The 16,731-nt window shown below is 41.5% G+C and overlaps 2 protein-coding genes across 4 annotated transcripts in view; both read right to left on the reverse strand.

Moving 5' to 3' along the window:
- The window catches only part of LOC137199792 (regulator of G-protein signaling 6-like), a 41,897-nt gene extending 34,158 nt beyond the window's left edge, over nucleotides 1-7,739 (reverse strand). Inside the window, exons 1-2 of one of the 2 annotated variants that reach the window (XM_067614333.1) lie at nucleotides 7,421-7,739; nucleotides 4,443-4,538 (exon numbers count right to left, since the gene is read on the reverse strand). In XM_067614333.1, coding sequence (XP_067470434.1) covers nucleotides 4,443-4,526 — 84 coding nt within the window. In that variant the 5' untranslated portion in view covers nucleotides 4,527-4,538; nucleotides 7,421-7,739. The remainder of the gene's footprint in view (nucleotides 1-4,442; nucleotides 4,539-7,420) is intronic. The other variant, XM_067614334.1, reaches the window with a different exon arrangement.
- Nucleotides 7,740-11,454: 3,715 nt separating this feature from the next.
- The window catches only part of LOC137199348 (signal-induced proliferation-associated 1-like protein 1), a 36,702-nt gene continuing 31,425 nt past the window's right edge, over nucleotides 11,455-16,731 (reverse strand). For both annotated transcript variants that reach the window (XM_067613581.1, XM_067613580.1), the window contains 7 exons: nucleotides 16,461-16,670; nucleotides 15,639-15,801; nucleotides 15,334-15,535; nucleotides 14,911-15,060; nucleotides 14,604-14,721; nucleotides 14,242-14,320; nucleotides 11,455-13,510 (listed from right to left, as the gene is read on the reverse strand). In XM_067613581.1, the coding sequence (XP_067469682.1) occupies nucleotides 13,367-13,510; nucleotides 14,242-14,320; nucleotides 14,604-14,721; nucleotides 14,911-15,060; nucleotides 15,334-15,535; nucleotides 15,639-15,801; nucleotides 16,461-16,670 (1,066 nt within the window). In that variant the 3' untranslated portion in view covers nucleotides 11,455-13,366. The remainder of the gene's footprint in view (nucleotides 13,511-14,241; nucleotides 14,321-14,603; nucleotides 14,722-14,910; nucleotides 15,061-15,333; nucleotides 15,536-15,638; nucleotides 15,802-16,460; nucleotides 16,671-16,731) is intronic.

Raw genomic sequence — 16,731 nt, forward strand, 5'->3', positions numbered from 1 at the left:
ACACATTTGACTGAGATAAAATGTTTTCTTACATTAGTCCCCATTAATTGTTTTTTTAATCATGAAATTCCTCTCAAGTCATATTGACTTTCTCACATAAAACAACTTTTGGATACTTTTGGGTAATAACTGATTTTTTGCTCTACACATAATTTGAACTGTTTTAAATTTGACCACATCTTTAGAGCATTTAATTCAATAAACTGTGAGTTTGTTTGTTTTCTATAAGTAGTTTTGTTTACAATCCTTATGGCTCTCTTTAAAAGTGTGAAGATTGGATTAGTATTTCTTTTATATGAATGTTCCCACACTTCCACACAGTAAGTCATATATGGAACTATAAGGGAACGGTATAAGGTGTATAATGAAGCTTGATTTAGAAGATTTTCAGCTTTATACAGTATTGCAATTGACTTTGACATTTTATCTTTGATAAAATGTATGTGTTGCTTCCAGCATAATTTATTATATATTTACTATCTATATCACTCCGAGAAATGTAATTTCGGACACTCTTTCAATTTCAACATCATGTGAATTAGTATAACGATTACCAAAGATTATAAATTTAGTTTTACTTAAAGTTTATTAGAATCAAACCAACTCTTTAGCATTTTCAACTCCTTTTCCACTGTATACAAAAGCTGTTTCAAATTCTTACCACAACAAAATAAATTTGTATCATCTGCAAATAATATAATTTTTAATATTTTGGAAACCTCACATATATCATTTATGTACAAAATAAACAATAATGGGCCTAACATTGAGCCCTGGGGAACCTCACGAGTAACCTTCAATAGTTGTGAATTAAAATTATTTATTTGGACATACTGATACCCATTCTCTAGGTAACTACTTAACTAAGAGTGCGCTACTCCTCTAATTCCATATCTTTGTAATTTCTTCAATAATAAGTCATGGTCAATAGTATCAAATGCTTGAGATCCCGGAATACCCCCACCGTGTATTCTTTATTTTTTAGAGATGTTATAGACATTTCACAAAAAATGAAAATGTCAACATCATGGTGACGCTAGAGGAAAAGTCAGTAGCCCTCATCCTCTGGGAACTATGGATATCTGTACCAAATTTCACTGAAATATATTTAATAGTTGTTGAGATATTTCAGTATGGAAGTGGTGGACTGACCAACCAACAGACTGACCATGCCATCCCTAGAACCACTATCCTAAAAAGTGGATTTTCTGTACTTGTTTATCTTGCAGTACACGTTTGCTTCCATTTACAAGCAGAGAAGATCTTAGGGTGTATTGAGCTAGAAAATAACACAGTTGCAATTGTCAACCAAACTCTGCTCTCTGCTAATAGAGTGTTGCACACACACACCCAAAGGCCACACTGGCACCAAGTAGCGCCTTTGAACTTCCTGGCATGGTTCATTACTAATATTTACCCACTAATGGATCATCGGAAAAAAAACCCATCTGGATTAAAGTCTTGTGTGACTGTACCACACATATTATAGCTACAATACTCGCCTTCAGGTATGAGTTGACTGCCATGTATTATCCAATCAAACACTTAATGACCTAAATAAAAAGAAGAGCTGGATGCAGCACAAATCCTTAACTCTCCCTGTGTCAGACAGGAGCGCTTTGAGTCCTTCGGCAACAATTAGCCGTGTGTCAAAAGCCAGGCAGCCGTCACAGCTCGGAACAAGCAGAGTCTTGGCCCTCGAGTCACAGAAGGGAAAAGGGATAAGACACACATACATGTACTTACTGTGGGGACAAGAGATGTTCGCTATTAATAGTTTGTGAGCTTTACCCCATCAGAGCAGTAAAGTGGCCTTTCCTCTCATCTTAATTGCATTTCCCAGCACGGTAGTGCTTCTCATCATGCTTCTTTTTTGTGTGTCTCTTGGTGCCTGTCCTATTCATCTACCTGCCATACTCTGTCTGTGAAGCATGCCAAACAGAGCAAAGAAAAACGCATCAACGGGGGAGGGTGTATTAAGCCAGCATAAAGTGAGTGTGTGTGAGTTCCCCTGTGTGTGTGCATTTACAGTACACATGCAACCCACTTCTGTTTGACCAAATTTCCTCCACAAGTTCTTGAGGCAATAAGTCGTCCTGCAGTTATTGGATTGTTTTGCTTCACTTCCTCTTTTCGTGGGAGGAGAGAGACAGAGCAAGACAGTACTGCAGCACCTACACTGCATGGACAGAGACAACCCTCCTCCCATCCTGAGCACTCAGCCTCTCTAATGGCTAAATACATCACACTCACCTTTGTCTAACTGCCTACACAGTTACCTTCACACTTTTGCAACAGATATGACAATATAAGTAAAGGCATTTTAACCCTTAGCATCTATACACTTCACAAATGTGCTGCCCACACTTTGAAATATTTTTATCTCTTGACAATGCCTGCACTAGCCTTTGCTCTCTGCTGTAAGATGTTGATGTCTTCCAGCTGACAGGGGCTCAGGCCTTGGGGAGGAAGCTGCCAGAGTTTTCCCAGGCGGCAGAGCATATTGGTGGCCATCTGCCTCTCCGCAAGCAGCGCCCTCACACTGTGCTAGGCTGCCCACATACAGAGTCCAGAGGCCATGAGCGCTCTGCCCTCAAAGACCCAGTGCCTCTCTATCGTTTGGCCTCTTTGACATCTTAAGCCACTGACTGCCACCAAGGTGAAATACAAGAAACTCCATCAATTAAATTAAAGGACAGGTACAGATCTAGGACTACAGTGAGTATGCCAAATATTGTACAAAGACAAATAATTGGTCTCAAATGATTTCTTTTGCTTATCAAGCTACATTGCATCCTCAGCTTTCTTCCTCAAAAGCTGCGTATCAAAAGTCACATTTTCAAAGCAGAAAGGGCGGAAAAATCCTGTCACTCTCAGAATCATCTGGCTGTTGTCACTGCGTATGACTAAAACATGAAATGATGAATATTCCTTAAGGCAGCATCCTGACAAGCAAAAACTAGCCTCTTAAATGCGTTGCCTCCAGGCGTGTGTAGCGTTACGTAATGAATCCTCACTGTGTAATCCATGAAGATACCCAGTGTTACATGCAACTACAGTGTGTTCTTTCTGCAGCATGATAGCTTCTAAGAAATGCATGTAGGATGATGACAATACTGAATAAACAATGAATGCATTTTTGTGTAGAATAGGCACACAAATCTGACCTGCATATAGCACACAAATATCTTTGAAATCCAGGCTTTGGGCAGAGAAGCCATTTGTCTCAAAACTGTCACAATCAAATCACACAATGATTTGATTATCATTTGGAAGATTCCTGGCTATCTGGCAGGAACTTTAAGAGATTGGAAATATCCACTGCTACCCTTAACAGGTTGAGCATTTACTGTCGACAAGTGAATTGTTGCTGCCAATGCACTTCCACTTCCCCTTGTGCTGCCAACTGCTGATGTGCGACATTCTGTTCATGGCATACAATCCCAGTAGCATCATTATCAGATGTAGCAAGTTTCTGAGTACAAAGGAGGTCCTGGCAGTCTTTCCAGGTCAGCTGGAGACTGAAGGTGTTTATTACAAAGATGGAAGTTCACAGGAAATTCTTGAAGCTGTCACCGAGTCCCAGACTCCTCAGTGACAAGTAGTTAACAACAAAAGTGAGAACAACACCTAAAAATTTTACCACTGACGCAGCTTCTGCTAACAATTCCCATCCTGTCTTGCCCATCCTTCCACTAATCTGTTAATATCTCCATACATCTGTTTACATTAACAGATGATCATTAGGACAGGATAGAAACAACAGATTTTGGACAGGATCCGTCAACTACGGCCTACTTATAGCTCACTTTTACCGTAATCAGACAGCTGACTCAGTGATAGCAGTGGATCCCATGGTTTAAGTATGATCAAAAGATTTCTTTTTTGAGTAGGCTGTCACAGTGCTGACAGAGAAATAACAAGCTATTCTTCAGTTGAGGAGTAATAACCACCCCCTCTTTGACCGTTCCCAATCCCGGCCCTGGAGAATCACACCACTTCCTCCAAACCGAACACCCCATCCACGTAATTAGCCACCAATACTGCTCACCCTCTCTAATCAAACAACAGCTATTGAAAGTGAGGCGCCATGAGGACGAAGTAATTACCCTTGACACTGTAAGGACCTCTCACTGGCCAAACCCTCACTGATGAGATCGAGAGCTTATTTAAACATTGGAGGGCTGACGTTTGCCTGTCGGATACATTGATAGGTAGAGGAACCTGAGAGAGCGATTGAGTTGAGCTCATTTCAAGACGGTTCAAAGAGAAGCTTCCTGACATCTGAGTTTGACAGTGAAACCAGTGTGAGGTAGATACACACTGATACGGACCAGTGGGCTGTCATGAGCCTGTCTACGGGTCATTGCCTCTCAGTGAATGTTTCTCCCATGATATACTGTAGGCCAGATACTGTAGCACACACATAGAGTCAGACTTGCCTTTCTGTAGACGATCATATTGGGGGAGTCCTCCTCTGGATCAGTGGTGCCCACGCCTCCCTGGTCTCTGGATCCCTCCGCCATTTTCACTCAGTCCTGTCGAAGAATGCACCACATGAATACAGCACCCAGCGCACATTGGACAGCGGAGGAACCCAAAATGATGATTTGATAAGCATCAGTCAGCATTTCTATTTCCCCTGGGAACCAAAATTCCTCCAACCTTTATTGTCATGACATTCAGCTGCCAAAATGTATGCTATGACTCGTAGAGGGGACGTCTGTCTCAATAGGGACAGATAAGAGAGTTCAGGTAGATGAATATTAACTAAACTACAAAGTCAAATCTTGAACATTGAGCAGTGATTCCCAACCAGAGGTACTTGTACCTCAGCGGCTACCTCTGTAGTTGCCAGGGTGTGCATTAGAGATTCTTAAAAATAGAAATTATATTTTGATTCAAAAAATATATCCACATATTAGGTCAGCTGTAAAACCTGAACACTACATGTGTGATTGAGAGTGTGAAAACTAGTAAATGAGCTGAGAGGTCTAACAGTTTGTGAAAGTAATGGAAAGCCTAAATGGTTGAAATAGAGAGCTAACAGTCATGAATAAATAGTTCAAATAAGCAATTGAAATATAACTAAAAGTAATGAATAGCTGGTTGAAATGCAGTAGTTAAATAAAGATAATGGATAAATGGTTTAAATAGCTGAAGGTAAGAGATAAAGGGTTGATGTAGTTAAAAGTAATGAATAAACAGTTCAAATAAGCATTTCAGATATAACTAAAACTTATGAAAAAATGGTTGATATAGTTAGGCTAGCTAAAGGTAAGAGATCAATTGTTTAAATTGTTAGCTAAAATTAAGAGATAGATGATTGAAATAGTTAAAAGCAAGGGATAATTGGCTGAAATGTCTGGTTTCTGCCACTCCAAGCGGTAGCAGTACATGCAAACCTGTTCAACAGTTCAATTCTATTAAAACAGTATTTCAACAATATCCACTTTAATATAATTACTAGTGTTAAATAGCATCCAATTAAAGATCAATTCTAACATGATGGGTGGTTTCGGTGAAGCTCATCTGACATGGTTATACAGGTACATCAGACAAAACAGGTCTGAAACCACTGCAGTAATTATATATACAGCACAGATGTGCGTCTACAACGCATAGTCAATGTGGCTGTGAGGTCGATGAGTCATCTTTCTTCACAAAAAAGACTGATGTTTAAAAAAGACGGATGTTCATAATGGATGAACCCTCACTGAGGTGATACTGACAGTTCAACTGCAGTCAGTGCTGGCCGCTATTTTTGTTTTTGTTCCTATGCTAAGCGCGAGTAAGTGTTGACTCCATTAACTTCAATCATATGATGGTTACCTCTCATCTGCCTGCACTCCCCACATTAACCCCCCCCCAAGCTGCTGTTAACGGATTTATTTACAACCTCCACATAGTCCCCATCACTTTCTCTAGGCTGTCTCCCCTCTGACCCCCTCCCTAACTCCCTCTCACTCTCTCAGGAGAATTAATTCTGCTTAACTAAGGATTTCCATAACCTACGCTGACGACTGGGCTTCAACGAGCCCCCTTAGCCCTGTCTACCCTTTGCCACTGAAGTCTCCTACGTGTATTAAATGGGTTAAACCATTTGTTAGTCCTTTAATCGTGCTGAGGAAAGAGAGGTGAGGGGGTGGATTACACAGTTCAACACATTCATAATTTTTGGTACTTATGAAATACAAAGTGCGACAGGATAAAGCTGCTGCGAAAGAGAAAATAATCACACGGCTCACTGGGCCTCACTATTCACTGTAACAGCTATTTGTGTTTGAAAAAGGAAGTGTGATGAGCTATTGAGGGGAGGAAGAACTGAGGATACAGACAGCATTTCATGACAGGCACACATGAGCAGGCACAATATGAAACCTTCATACATTAACTGAATTAGTAACACTGCGTCTTGCCAAGGGGCAGCCGCTGGCGAGGGATTTGGAGTAGTTGAATTAAGTAATTGTAGCCGTGCAATGTTACAAGTTTTAACAACTGCAAATAATGGCTCTGGTGGACGGGGAAGAAAATTGAAATTGTTCAATTTCAGCGTACCACCAGCTTGCACAACAGCAGACATGCAAGGTGGCTTTGTCACCATAGTTGAACACTTTAATCTATTACCCCATGGAGCATGATGATGCGCATGAGTGAATAAGTAATCATCCGCTCTCGCCACACTGTTTGTTATTGCCACCAGAAGTGCGGAGTACAGCACTCCCCATTGGCTAACATGTCTGTGCTCTTTTTAGAGTCTGAGCACATTAGACAGCTAATCTTTGCATCCGCCTCAAGGGCCATATAGAAAGGCGGGCAGTATGGATTGCATAGCACCTGCTTAAAGAAAACAATAGTGTGCCAATAGGTCCCCTGTGGACAGGAAGCTGTAATTCTAGAGAACAACTTCCTCCCATCAAGCTGCTCACACATGCAAATCAAAGTCTAAAGAAGGCCTACCCAAGATGTTAATTGAAAGCTTGTGTCAAAGTGAGACAGTTGCTGAAAGACAGCTAGAGAGCACCAACATGCCCTCGTAAATGTGTGTGTGTGTGTGTGTGTGTGTGTGTGTGTGTGTGTGTGTTTGTACATGCACACCCTGAAATCCAAGCACACAGCAAACACCAATTTATGAGGACACACAAGCACAAAAGGACATTGCACACACATATTCACAGGGTAGAACCCCTGCAATGGCTCAAATAAACAAGCTCGCAGATGGCCACTCAACTGAAACAAACTGAATAAACTGGCAAAGAGTTTACGCACAAACATGCACAAAACAAGCCGTGCTCCAGATACACCCAGAACCACAGTGTGATTGAGCCCAAAAGCCCCGTTCCCTCTCAGCAGGCGAGCGGCCGAGTGCGATGCAACATCTGTGACACCTGACAGTTGCCATTACTGAAGCATTCATTACCTTAGAAACAAAATAATGCTTGGTCCACTCTGCTCCCCCGGTTGGCTCCCCCTTAGCAACAAGCAGCAGGCAGGTTCATGGTATAATTGGCAGAGGGGGAGAGAAGGGGATGAAGACAGTGAAGCAGCGAGAGAGAGAGATAGAGAGAGAGAGAGAGAAGCTGGATGGTCACTGCAGTATTCCTCTATTCCTCCTCCTCCTCTTCCTTTCTCTTCACCAGTCCTGCCTTGCCCCGGCAGTTGAGGAGATCCTCACACGTGTGCACCTCGTTCATCCTCCCTCTCCCTCTGTCTGCATGTGCTTGAGTCTGAGCGAGAGCAAAAGAGTGAGTGTGTATGAGAGAGAAAGAGAGAGAGAGAGGAGGGGAGGGAGGGAGGGAGGGAGGGAGATGCTGTGCAATAGAGAGGGGCAGATCAAGTTGGAAAAAGGGGGAGGGATGAAGGAATTAGAGAGAATATAAAAAGGAAAATAGAGGGAGGAGAAAGACAGGCAGAGAGAGGCTGTGTGTGTGTGCACAAGGCGGTGTGTGCGTCTGTGTGTGTGTGTGTGTGAGGGAGAGAGAGGGAGAGCGAGCAGTGGATGCACAGTGAGGAGGAAAAGGAGGACAGAGAGATGCACACTGCAGCAGCGCCCACTGATGCTGAAAATAAGAAACATTTCATTAGGAGGATATTGAAATGCTAATATATAAGCAAGTTACTGTTACTGAGCGCACACAGATGCAGGCTATAAATATATATCCCCCTCTCTCTTTGAGCGAGCAAGCTCAGAGATAATGCTTTTCAATTTCCATTCAAAGCCCACGTGTGAAAGGCTGCATTTTTATGGTGGCATTACTCCACCAGTTGTTGCTCATTTTCTTAAGCAGGCCCTGATCCAATTTTAGACATTTTATCCGTAAGTTATATTTGTATTTCTGGAGCTTACATCTCTTCACATTTCTAAAAAAAAAAATACAAAAAACATTCTTTGCTTGAGGATGTCAAACACGCACTCTGTTTCTGTCTCCAGCTATTCTGCTCTTGCATGTCTATGTTCTCTTCTTTCCGTCTTTATGGAAACTCTGGAGTCATTCAAGCTTAAATGGCAACCTCGAACGAATGAACCTTTTTTTTTTTTCCTGCAATAAATGAGATCCCAAAAGCCCCCGAGGAAGATACTCCAGAAATACATAGCATGGCCAATTTGTGAACGCATGCATGCAGAGTGAACACACACGCTCACAGCCACACATATACACAGATGTTTGTGTTGACGGAACCAGTTCACCAGTTATCAAAGAACTATCTTGCTTTATTCGCCCCGCTGTGTGTTCTCCTCTCTTTCAGCAGTGTGTTGTTATCTAAGCAGAGGTCCCGGCTCTGAAAAGCTCCCTCTTATTTCAGAGACACACGTTGCTTTTGAAAATATTTGAGGCGCTTTTAAATATTCTTCACACAGAAAAGACCTTGAATGTAGCCTTTATAACGCTCAATAGATGAAAGCCCAGATCTCATTATTACAAGTACAATTTGCTTTAGATTTTTTCCTCAAAGCAGATTAATTCAGAAAATTGGAACAACTCAAAACTGCTTCTCTCTATTAGTTCCTTTAAGTCTTTGTTCTCTCTAATAGTTTTCAGCAGAAAAAGAGCAGGACTGTATATTATCTCCCCTCCCCATCACCCACATCATTAGAGATCTGCTCATATATATCTACCGTATAGCAATATGACATAACCACCCATCCCCCCTCCCTGATTACAACATACCACACACATGACCCACACTGCAGTGACCTGCAATCAGCACATCTTCCTGTCCCATGAGCTGCTCTGGCATTAAGGAGTACCATCATTAACAAGGTGACAGACAGGCAGGCAGGCAGGGACTTCTCTAATCTGCTTTAAGGGGGCCAGCCCTGCTATAATCTGCATTAATGCTAAATTATTGAACAGCCTGTTCATAACCACACCGCTGCCAGAGAGCAATACTACGGGCCACACACATGACACCGACAGGGATCTTGCTTGCATGTGCGACTGAAGAAGTATGTTGTGTTTTTAATCAGCTGAGCAGAGAAATACAGTGAGGCTGATGTTGCATCTGGACATGTAGAGATTGCAGTGGAGACATTTAATAGGTGTGAATTTATTTAAAGGATGGATCATCATTTTTCAAGCCTGTCTTAGAAACAATGTTCACATGCCCATATGTCCATTGAAAAAAGTAATGGTCACTCTAGTTGTTCCTTCTTTCCATACAGAGATCCCTTCCTGATGCAATTCCAGGCTTCAGAATGTGGCTTCAACTATTGGATGGATTCCCATGACTTTGGCTTCAGATATTCCAGATGCCCAGAGGATGAATTCTATTGACTTTTGTTATCCTTCGTCTTTTAGTGTCACCAACAAGTGAATGTTCTCACTTATTCAGTGAAGAAGTGTGACATCTACAAGATCGATTAGCACAAAAGTTTGTACAGACATTCACGGTTCCCAGATGATGTATCTTTATGACTTTGGTATCATTCCCCTGTTTGTCTCTCTTGTGCCACCATGACATTTTTGGTTTTGAATGAAATATCTTGACAAGTGTCAAATAGATTGCCATGAAATTTTCTACATATATTCAAGGCCCCTTGAGGATAAATTCTATTGAATTTGGTAATCCTCTGACTTTTTATCTTGCGCCGTCATCAGGTTACATATTGCAATACTTTGGTTTATAGGCTACCAGCAAAACTAATAAAATTCCCACCAACCTCAGTTGTATTTCGTCTTTATTAACTAGCAACTGCATTCACTTTATAAAGTAATCCACCAGGAATGTGCACTTGCATGTATGTGATTGGTCAATGCAGCGCCTTGCTGGATGACGTTGGCTTACACGACTGCTAGTATGGCTGTAGTGTCTTGTTACTATACCTCCACTGCAGCTCATCAAGTAAACACTTTCTGCAGAAAGACAAGAGGGAATGAACTGTATTTATAAATGAATTTTAGATTTGTCTAAGACTGCAGCATCATATTAGCTTCAGCTAGCATACCGTATGTTGCATAGAACAATGACTGGATTTTTGCTGCCTTTAAACGGGGTCGTGTTTACCGTGTTCACGAGAAGAATCCATATGAATAACCCCCTAATCCCCTTAATTTTAACGAATTGTGATGTGTTGTTGACGTTTTCAGAAATGGTGGAGGGAAATTCATTCTTTGGTGGATGATAAGTCAATATATTGTAATTTTAGTCATATAGAGTTTGTAATTTTATAATATCTCTGAGGGAAATGTTGATATTTCCAAAGGCCTAATCTTTTCCTCTGTCATTAGGCCTTTGCATTTCCTGCATTACCCGCTTGCTAGCTTAATTGTTAGCCTCAGTGAGTTCTAGATGTTACCTAGCAGCAATGTTATCGAACACAAAGCATATCGTGACTTCCCATGTCATAACCATGAGCTCATGAGTTCCATTTGAAGGCAGCATTTGTTCCCAATCGCTGAGGTCACCTTACAGAGGGTTCTTTTAACATCATTATACATTGCACATGTGGGTATGTGAGTATAATTTTAAGTGAACCTATCCTTTAATCTAATTGACTAATAAATCCAAAAGCAGCTTTGTAGCAGTCTAGCTATAACTCCTCAAGACATTACCCTGCAGTCATTTCTTGGAACCCAAATCGTCTATGCCATCACCCCGCCGTCTCTCAGGTTATCCTCATCCATCAATCTGTCGCATCCTGGCTCATCTCTGTCAGGGCAACTGTCTTGTGTAATCTTGCCAGAGTGGAAAAACAGCAGCTCTCTGTTAATCACAATACAACAGCAGGAAACCACATCCTGGCAGACCATTGACAGGTATCCATTTACTCCAGGACCTAGGATGGCCCAAACACCTATGGCAGACATTAGTTTAGCTATTGTTTTTCTGCTGTTAAAGCATAAATAGGACAGTTTTTAAGTAAATCTTGTGTCTAAATCATGTGATTCATACTTAATTCCTACCTTAAACCTCGCAAAATGCCACACCAAAAGACCACTCTGTGAGACAAAGTGTAATTCAACAAAATATCTTTAATAGATATAAACATTTTTACACATCACAGCTCAATGGAAACAGAATCACATGCTTTCACACATGTAGAGAATGAAGGTGCAGGGGCAATCTGCTGTGCTAGGGTTCCGGGTCTCATACAAGTCTTAAGTCTGAGTCCGGCTCGTGGTCTTTGTTCTGCCTTATCCCCTGTTTATCTTTCATATTGCTCCTGTTGCTTTCCTCTATATCCTAGCCAATAAAGCAGATTTACATCAAAAAATAATCTTAAAAAATAAGAATGAAGGTGCAAATTCTGATGAATATCAAATTCTCTTTATATACAGTTGCACAGTATTCGAGTACAAAAGGAATCAGTTATGAGGCTTAAATATAGACTTTGTCTGCCTGGTCGTCTAGAGACCAAATTCAGGTCGGGCTTAAAAGCAGATTTACATACTACAGAAACTTCTGTAGCTGGAATTTCAGGATTTACACAATATCTTACTATGTCATCATATACTGAACAGTACCGATTTAATCTATTGAGAGAATTAAGGATCAGATTGAAGCCTTTCAGCATGCTATGGATGGAGTAGGGGGTCGGTTCCATGTAGCATTTTACATGTTATCAACACTAGGTGGCACTGTCATTCAATCCACTGCAGCAGGCACGTCTATCATGAGGACTTTCAGGGCCAAAAACATAATGATTTGTATTTTTTATTAGTATGGATCAAAAATTTGCCTTATTTTATTGAAAACTTTGTTTCGAGTTGAAGGATAAATATCCGCTCATATAGGAGACTATGATGAGTACATGCAGATCTCTAACTGCATAGGCTGTCTTTTCTTTCTTAGCCTTGTCTTTTTCATAAATACTCTTTAAATATATCAAGGGCAGAGGTGAGAAAATAATTGTTAATATTATATATTTACAAGAATTGAAATAAGTGACACTGCTCTATTTTTATGGCAACCATATTGTTCTTTGTTTTTTACAATATATATTCTTTTCATCTGCTTGTGACCAGTAGTCCTATACAACTTTGACTTGCAATAACCCTCTAGAAGTCAAACATTTGATACAATCTTTCACATAGGCATTACAGACAGGCACTTGACATTACAGTGTTTACAGTGTATTCTATGCAAAGGGTCTGCCTGTGTCTACCTACGCACACTGCTACCATAAAGATAGTGACATCTCTCATATAACATATCTAGCATATATCTCCTCTTTTGGTTAGTAATTTAAAAACAACAACAAAAAAATAGTGATGTCATCACTGAGTTGGGAAAATTGAAGAATGTCAATGTAAAACTAAAAATGAAACTACAACACGCTGTCAATTCTTAAAAAGTGTCGACCTCTATCAGAGGAATTTGGGGCTATATTCATCATCTCTTGCGTTGGATAAAGACATTTTCCTTTGGGTTGGAACTTTTTAATTAGAAATCTGTTCACTTGTAATTAGGTTAGCTGGGGAGCTAAACAGGGACAGTAACTTTAAATCCCTTTAGGTTAAATTCAACATCTTGCACTCTCTGACATGCAGGGATACCAACAATCTGTTAAATTGGACACAAAGCATCACATCATTTGTGAAATTCTAAGGAAGGGAGTGCATGCTGATCAAAACTGTCACACGGTTACACCACTGCTTGATTTCTCTGTCCCCCTTTCCTTTCTTGTAATGATTCTTTGACTTTCATGGTGATTATTATACCACAGATTCACAAGGCTGAAGCAGGATGGCAAATAGGTCCATGTTGGCACTGGTTTGTTAGAGAAACTGTTGTGAGTTTTTATGAACATTTTTTTGGATGGTCCTTGAAGAACCGTAATGTGTGTGCAGTACTGAACAGTTTCAGGTCATCTTCAGTAGTGGTCATACTCCCAGTGGAGAAGAACAGTCGACGGCTGTGAGCATCAGTTCATGTCGATGGTGTTGAAGACCCACTCTGTGAACTTCTTGAGCTTGGCTGAAGCGCTGTAGGACTCCTCAAGGAGACGCTTGTTGTCTTCACGCAAAGTCTGGATCTGAGCCTGCAGAGACGCCTTGGCATCCTTCTCCTGGTGATAAAGAAACACAGTTTTTGTGACGTTTGAAATATATATATGTAATGATATATATGTAACGTGCACCTCATGGTGTCTGATGTAACCAGACTGAAGTAACCAAATAAATACTGGTATTAAAAAAAAAAATAATGCGATGTGATCTGAAGTTTGAGATTCATACTTTTTGTTTCTCTCCATATTTATATTTGTGCCCGTGTAAAGGGTATACAAAGTGCAAACTGATTACAGTTACTCCAAGCTTTGTGTCATCGCCATGACTGGAGAACACGACCTCCATTACAATAGAAGAAAAATATCATTTATTTTTTTCATCTGCTTATTTTTAATTAAAGCTGGTTACTAATTTGATAGGTGTGTCATAGTTAGCTTCTGGCTTTTGATGCTTCAACTTGCTACTTTTCAAATTTAAAACAGTAATTGGAAGATGTCTAAAGCACAGTATAGTATCATCTAGATCTGTGTTATCTATGTTACATGTTGTTTTGTTTGTGACATTTTGGATTGTATTCCATTTGCTGTGGAAGCTGCCAAAGGGAAACTGGGTCATGGCCATCGATTACACACAAATCAAGCATCAGCACTGCTTTTTTTTTTTTTTTTAAATTTCAGATCCATTGTATTTTATGTTCATTGCTCCTTCAACTGCTGTAGATGTTTTACAAATGCTGTGCACCTCAGCAAAAGAAGAGCAGAGTTCTCAGTCTAATTGAACCATAACTCACTTTCTTCAGGTCCTCCTGTAGCGCCTTCACCATGGACTCTAGCTGGCTGACCTTCCCCATCAAACAGGCTGGAATCTCTCTGTGAAAAATGATAACCATTTCATTAGCTGGGAAAGACTAGCACTTAAAGTAGTGGTCAAAACTGAGCTTATGGCCAATATTCCTTTTCATCACAATCAAACATTAAAGCTGTCGATGCTGCGGATTAGTGTGCAGTCAACCAGAGTAGAGGACTAATTAGTGTTATCAGCTGCAGTAGTGTTTCATTGGAATAAATTCTGCAGGGTCTTCTGTGGCACAGTTCTGGACACGAGTGGATTAAAGCAAACACTGGTCCCAGGCCATGACCTGAGGCCTCTTACCCAGGCGAGGGCTGTCTCATTGGGGCTGCCTGAGGCTCAGCCTGCTGGGGGCTGGTGGCTGCTGAGCTCTCAGCCATGGAGCTCTCCTCCTGGGCGGCTAGGAAGACCAGCCTCTGCTCTGAATTAAAAACAATTTAAAGATCTACTATTAGAGCTTCAGCCTTCAGTTGAGAGAAAACAAACACAGAATAACAGCGCACTCTTCTGGTGATAATAAATATGGCAGTTCCCCTGAAAAGTAATATCAGTAATTAACCTTTACTTCCAATGATTTTGAGGAGGAAATGAAAACACGATGTGTGCCTACCCTCAAAGGCCTTGGCAGCATCTACCAGGTGGGCCCAGTCCAGCGGGCCATCTGCCCCGGAGTCAGGCAGGGGCATGAGGACAGGATCCTGCAGCTGCTGCCTCTTCCTCTCCTGTTCTAGCTCTGAGCTCTCCGGGGCTGACAGGTCTCCTGGGAAAGAGAAATTGCAAAGTAAACCCACTGGACAGCATTTGTATCTACTCCCCCGTGACAGAAGATGAGAGAAATGCAGCCAACAGTGACGGCACATAACACATGTAAACTAAAATTATACGTAACATTTTGAGCTTTTCATTTCATTACATAAAGATATACTGTGCTATAAATCAAATCATCCCATTTCATTACGCTTTACTACACAAAGTACAACATGCATTACACTTCCATCTCTTTTATGGTTGACTATAAACACTGAAGATTTACCGAGGGATTTGTGTGATGCTCGTCGGCTGGCTGCATGGCGAGCGGTGGGTGAGCGTGGCATGGTGGAGCAGCTGAACAGAAGGTCAGTGGGTGTGTTGCGCTGCCCATTGGAGGACGGCTCCCTCTGCCCGCTGTAAATACTCTCATCTGACAGTGTTCTCTGGAGGGAGCGACGACTGGGTGGTGGGCCCGGAAACAATGGCTTCAGAGAGAAATAGAATGTATGCAAAAAGATTTGTTTTACCTGCATTATAGACCTTTACTAACATCAATATTGACAATTGAGCCATTGTCTTTGTGAATACCTTCTCTTCACTTGTAGTGGGTGGAGGGCTGTCAAGTGTGATGAGTTTCTTCAAGTCTTCTTCCAGGCTGGACTTGGCAGTGTGCCTCTGGGGTGATTGGGAGCCCCGGAGATTGGCCCTGAGCTGCGGCTGACCGCCCAGTAAGCCATCACTCTGATGCCGTCTGGAGATAAAAGCAAAACCCAACTCAGATAAAAGCCTCTTAAATCCAAATAAAACACATTTAATAGAAAATCAGGAAGCAACTGTAATGGAGGTGGTGACTGAGAATTCAAGAAAGCATGCCTGTGATTAGAGGTCACCGGTTCAAATTCCCAGACTGGATGGAAAAATCTGTGAATGATAAGATGCTGTAAACCCAATGTGGTGTTGATGTGCCCTGAGGAATGTACTTAACCACCCAACTGATTCACCAGGGAAAACTGTGGTTTGCTGAGCAGCTGCACAGTGTGAAAACAGCAGTTGTCATCAACCACAAATTATACGATCACCCTTTATATCAAACGGTAAGACATAAGCAGCTGCTACCTTGAATGAATGAAAAAGGGAAAGTATGTAAAGTCAATCCTGGGAACCAAAACATGATGTCAAAAAAGCTTCCCAGCTACACCACATGGTGGCAGTGTTGACCAAATTTTAAAAAAAAAGCATTACAATTAGAAGAGCAGTCTCAGGGACAAATTATTCCCTACCGACATCTCAAACATCAACACCACTGACAGCAGGACGCATTTCTACACCGAATGATAAACTTATCACAACATGCATAGGGCAGAGTTTTAAACATTCACAGATGCTTTGTAAAAACTGTTCTTGTCTTACTTGCGAGTGCTGCCAAAGTCCACAGAGTTGACAGTTCCCCCGGGTTTCCTCCAGCCAATCAGGTACTTAGAAGTCGCCCCCTGCCGAGGGTAGAAGCTCTTGGGCCCCGGGGAGTTCTGGGATGTGTGTGAGGGGGCCGACTCGTCCTGGGGGGACATGGGACTGCAGCCCTGGCCCATCGGACTCCCTGAGTGGCCAGAACTCAGTGTGCTAGAGACGAACAGGGGAAAGGGAGGGAGGTGAGAGACAGGCATTAATAAAGATGAGTTAC

Source organism: Thunnus thynnus, chromosome 16 (assembly GCF_963924715.1).
Source record: "Thunnus thynnus chromosome 16, fThuThy2.1, whole genome shotgun sequence".
NCBI classification, from domain to species: domain Eukaryota; kingdom Metazoa; phylum Chordata; class Actinopteri; order Scombriformes; family Scombridae; genus Thunnus; species Thunnus thynnus.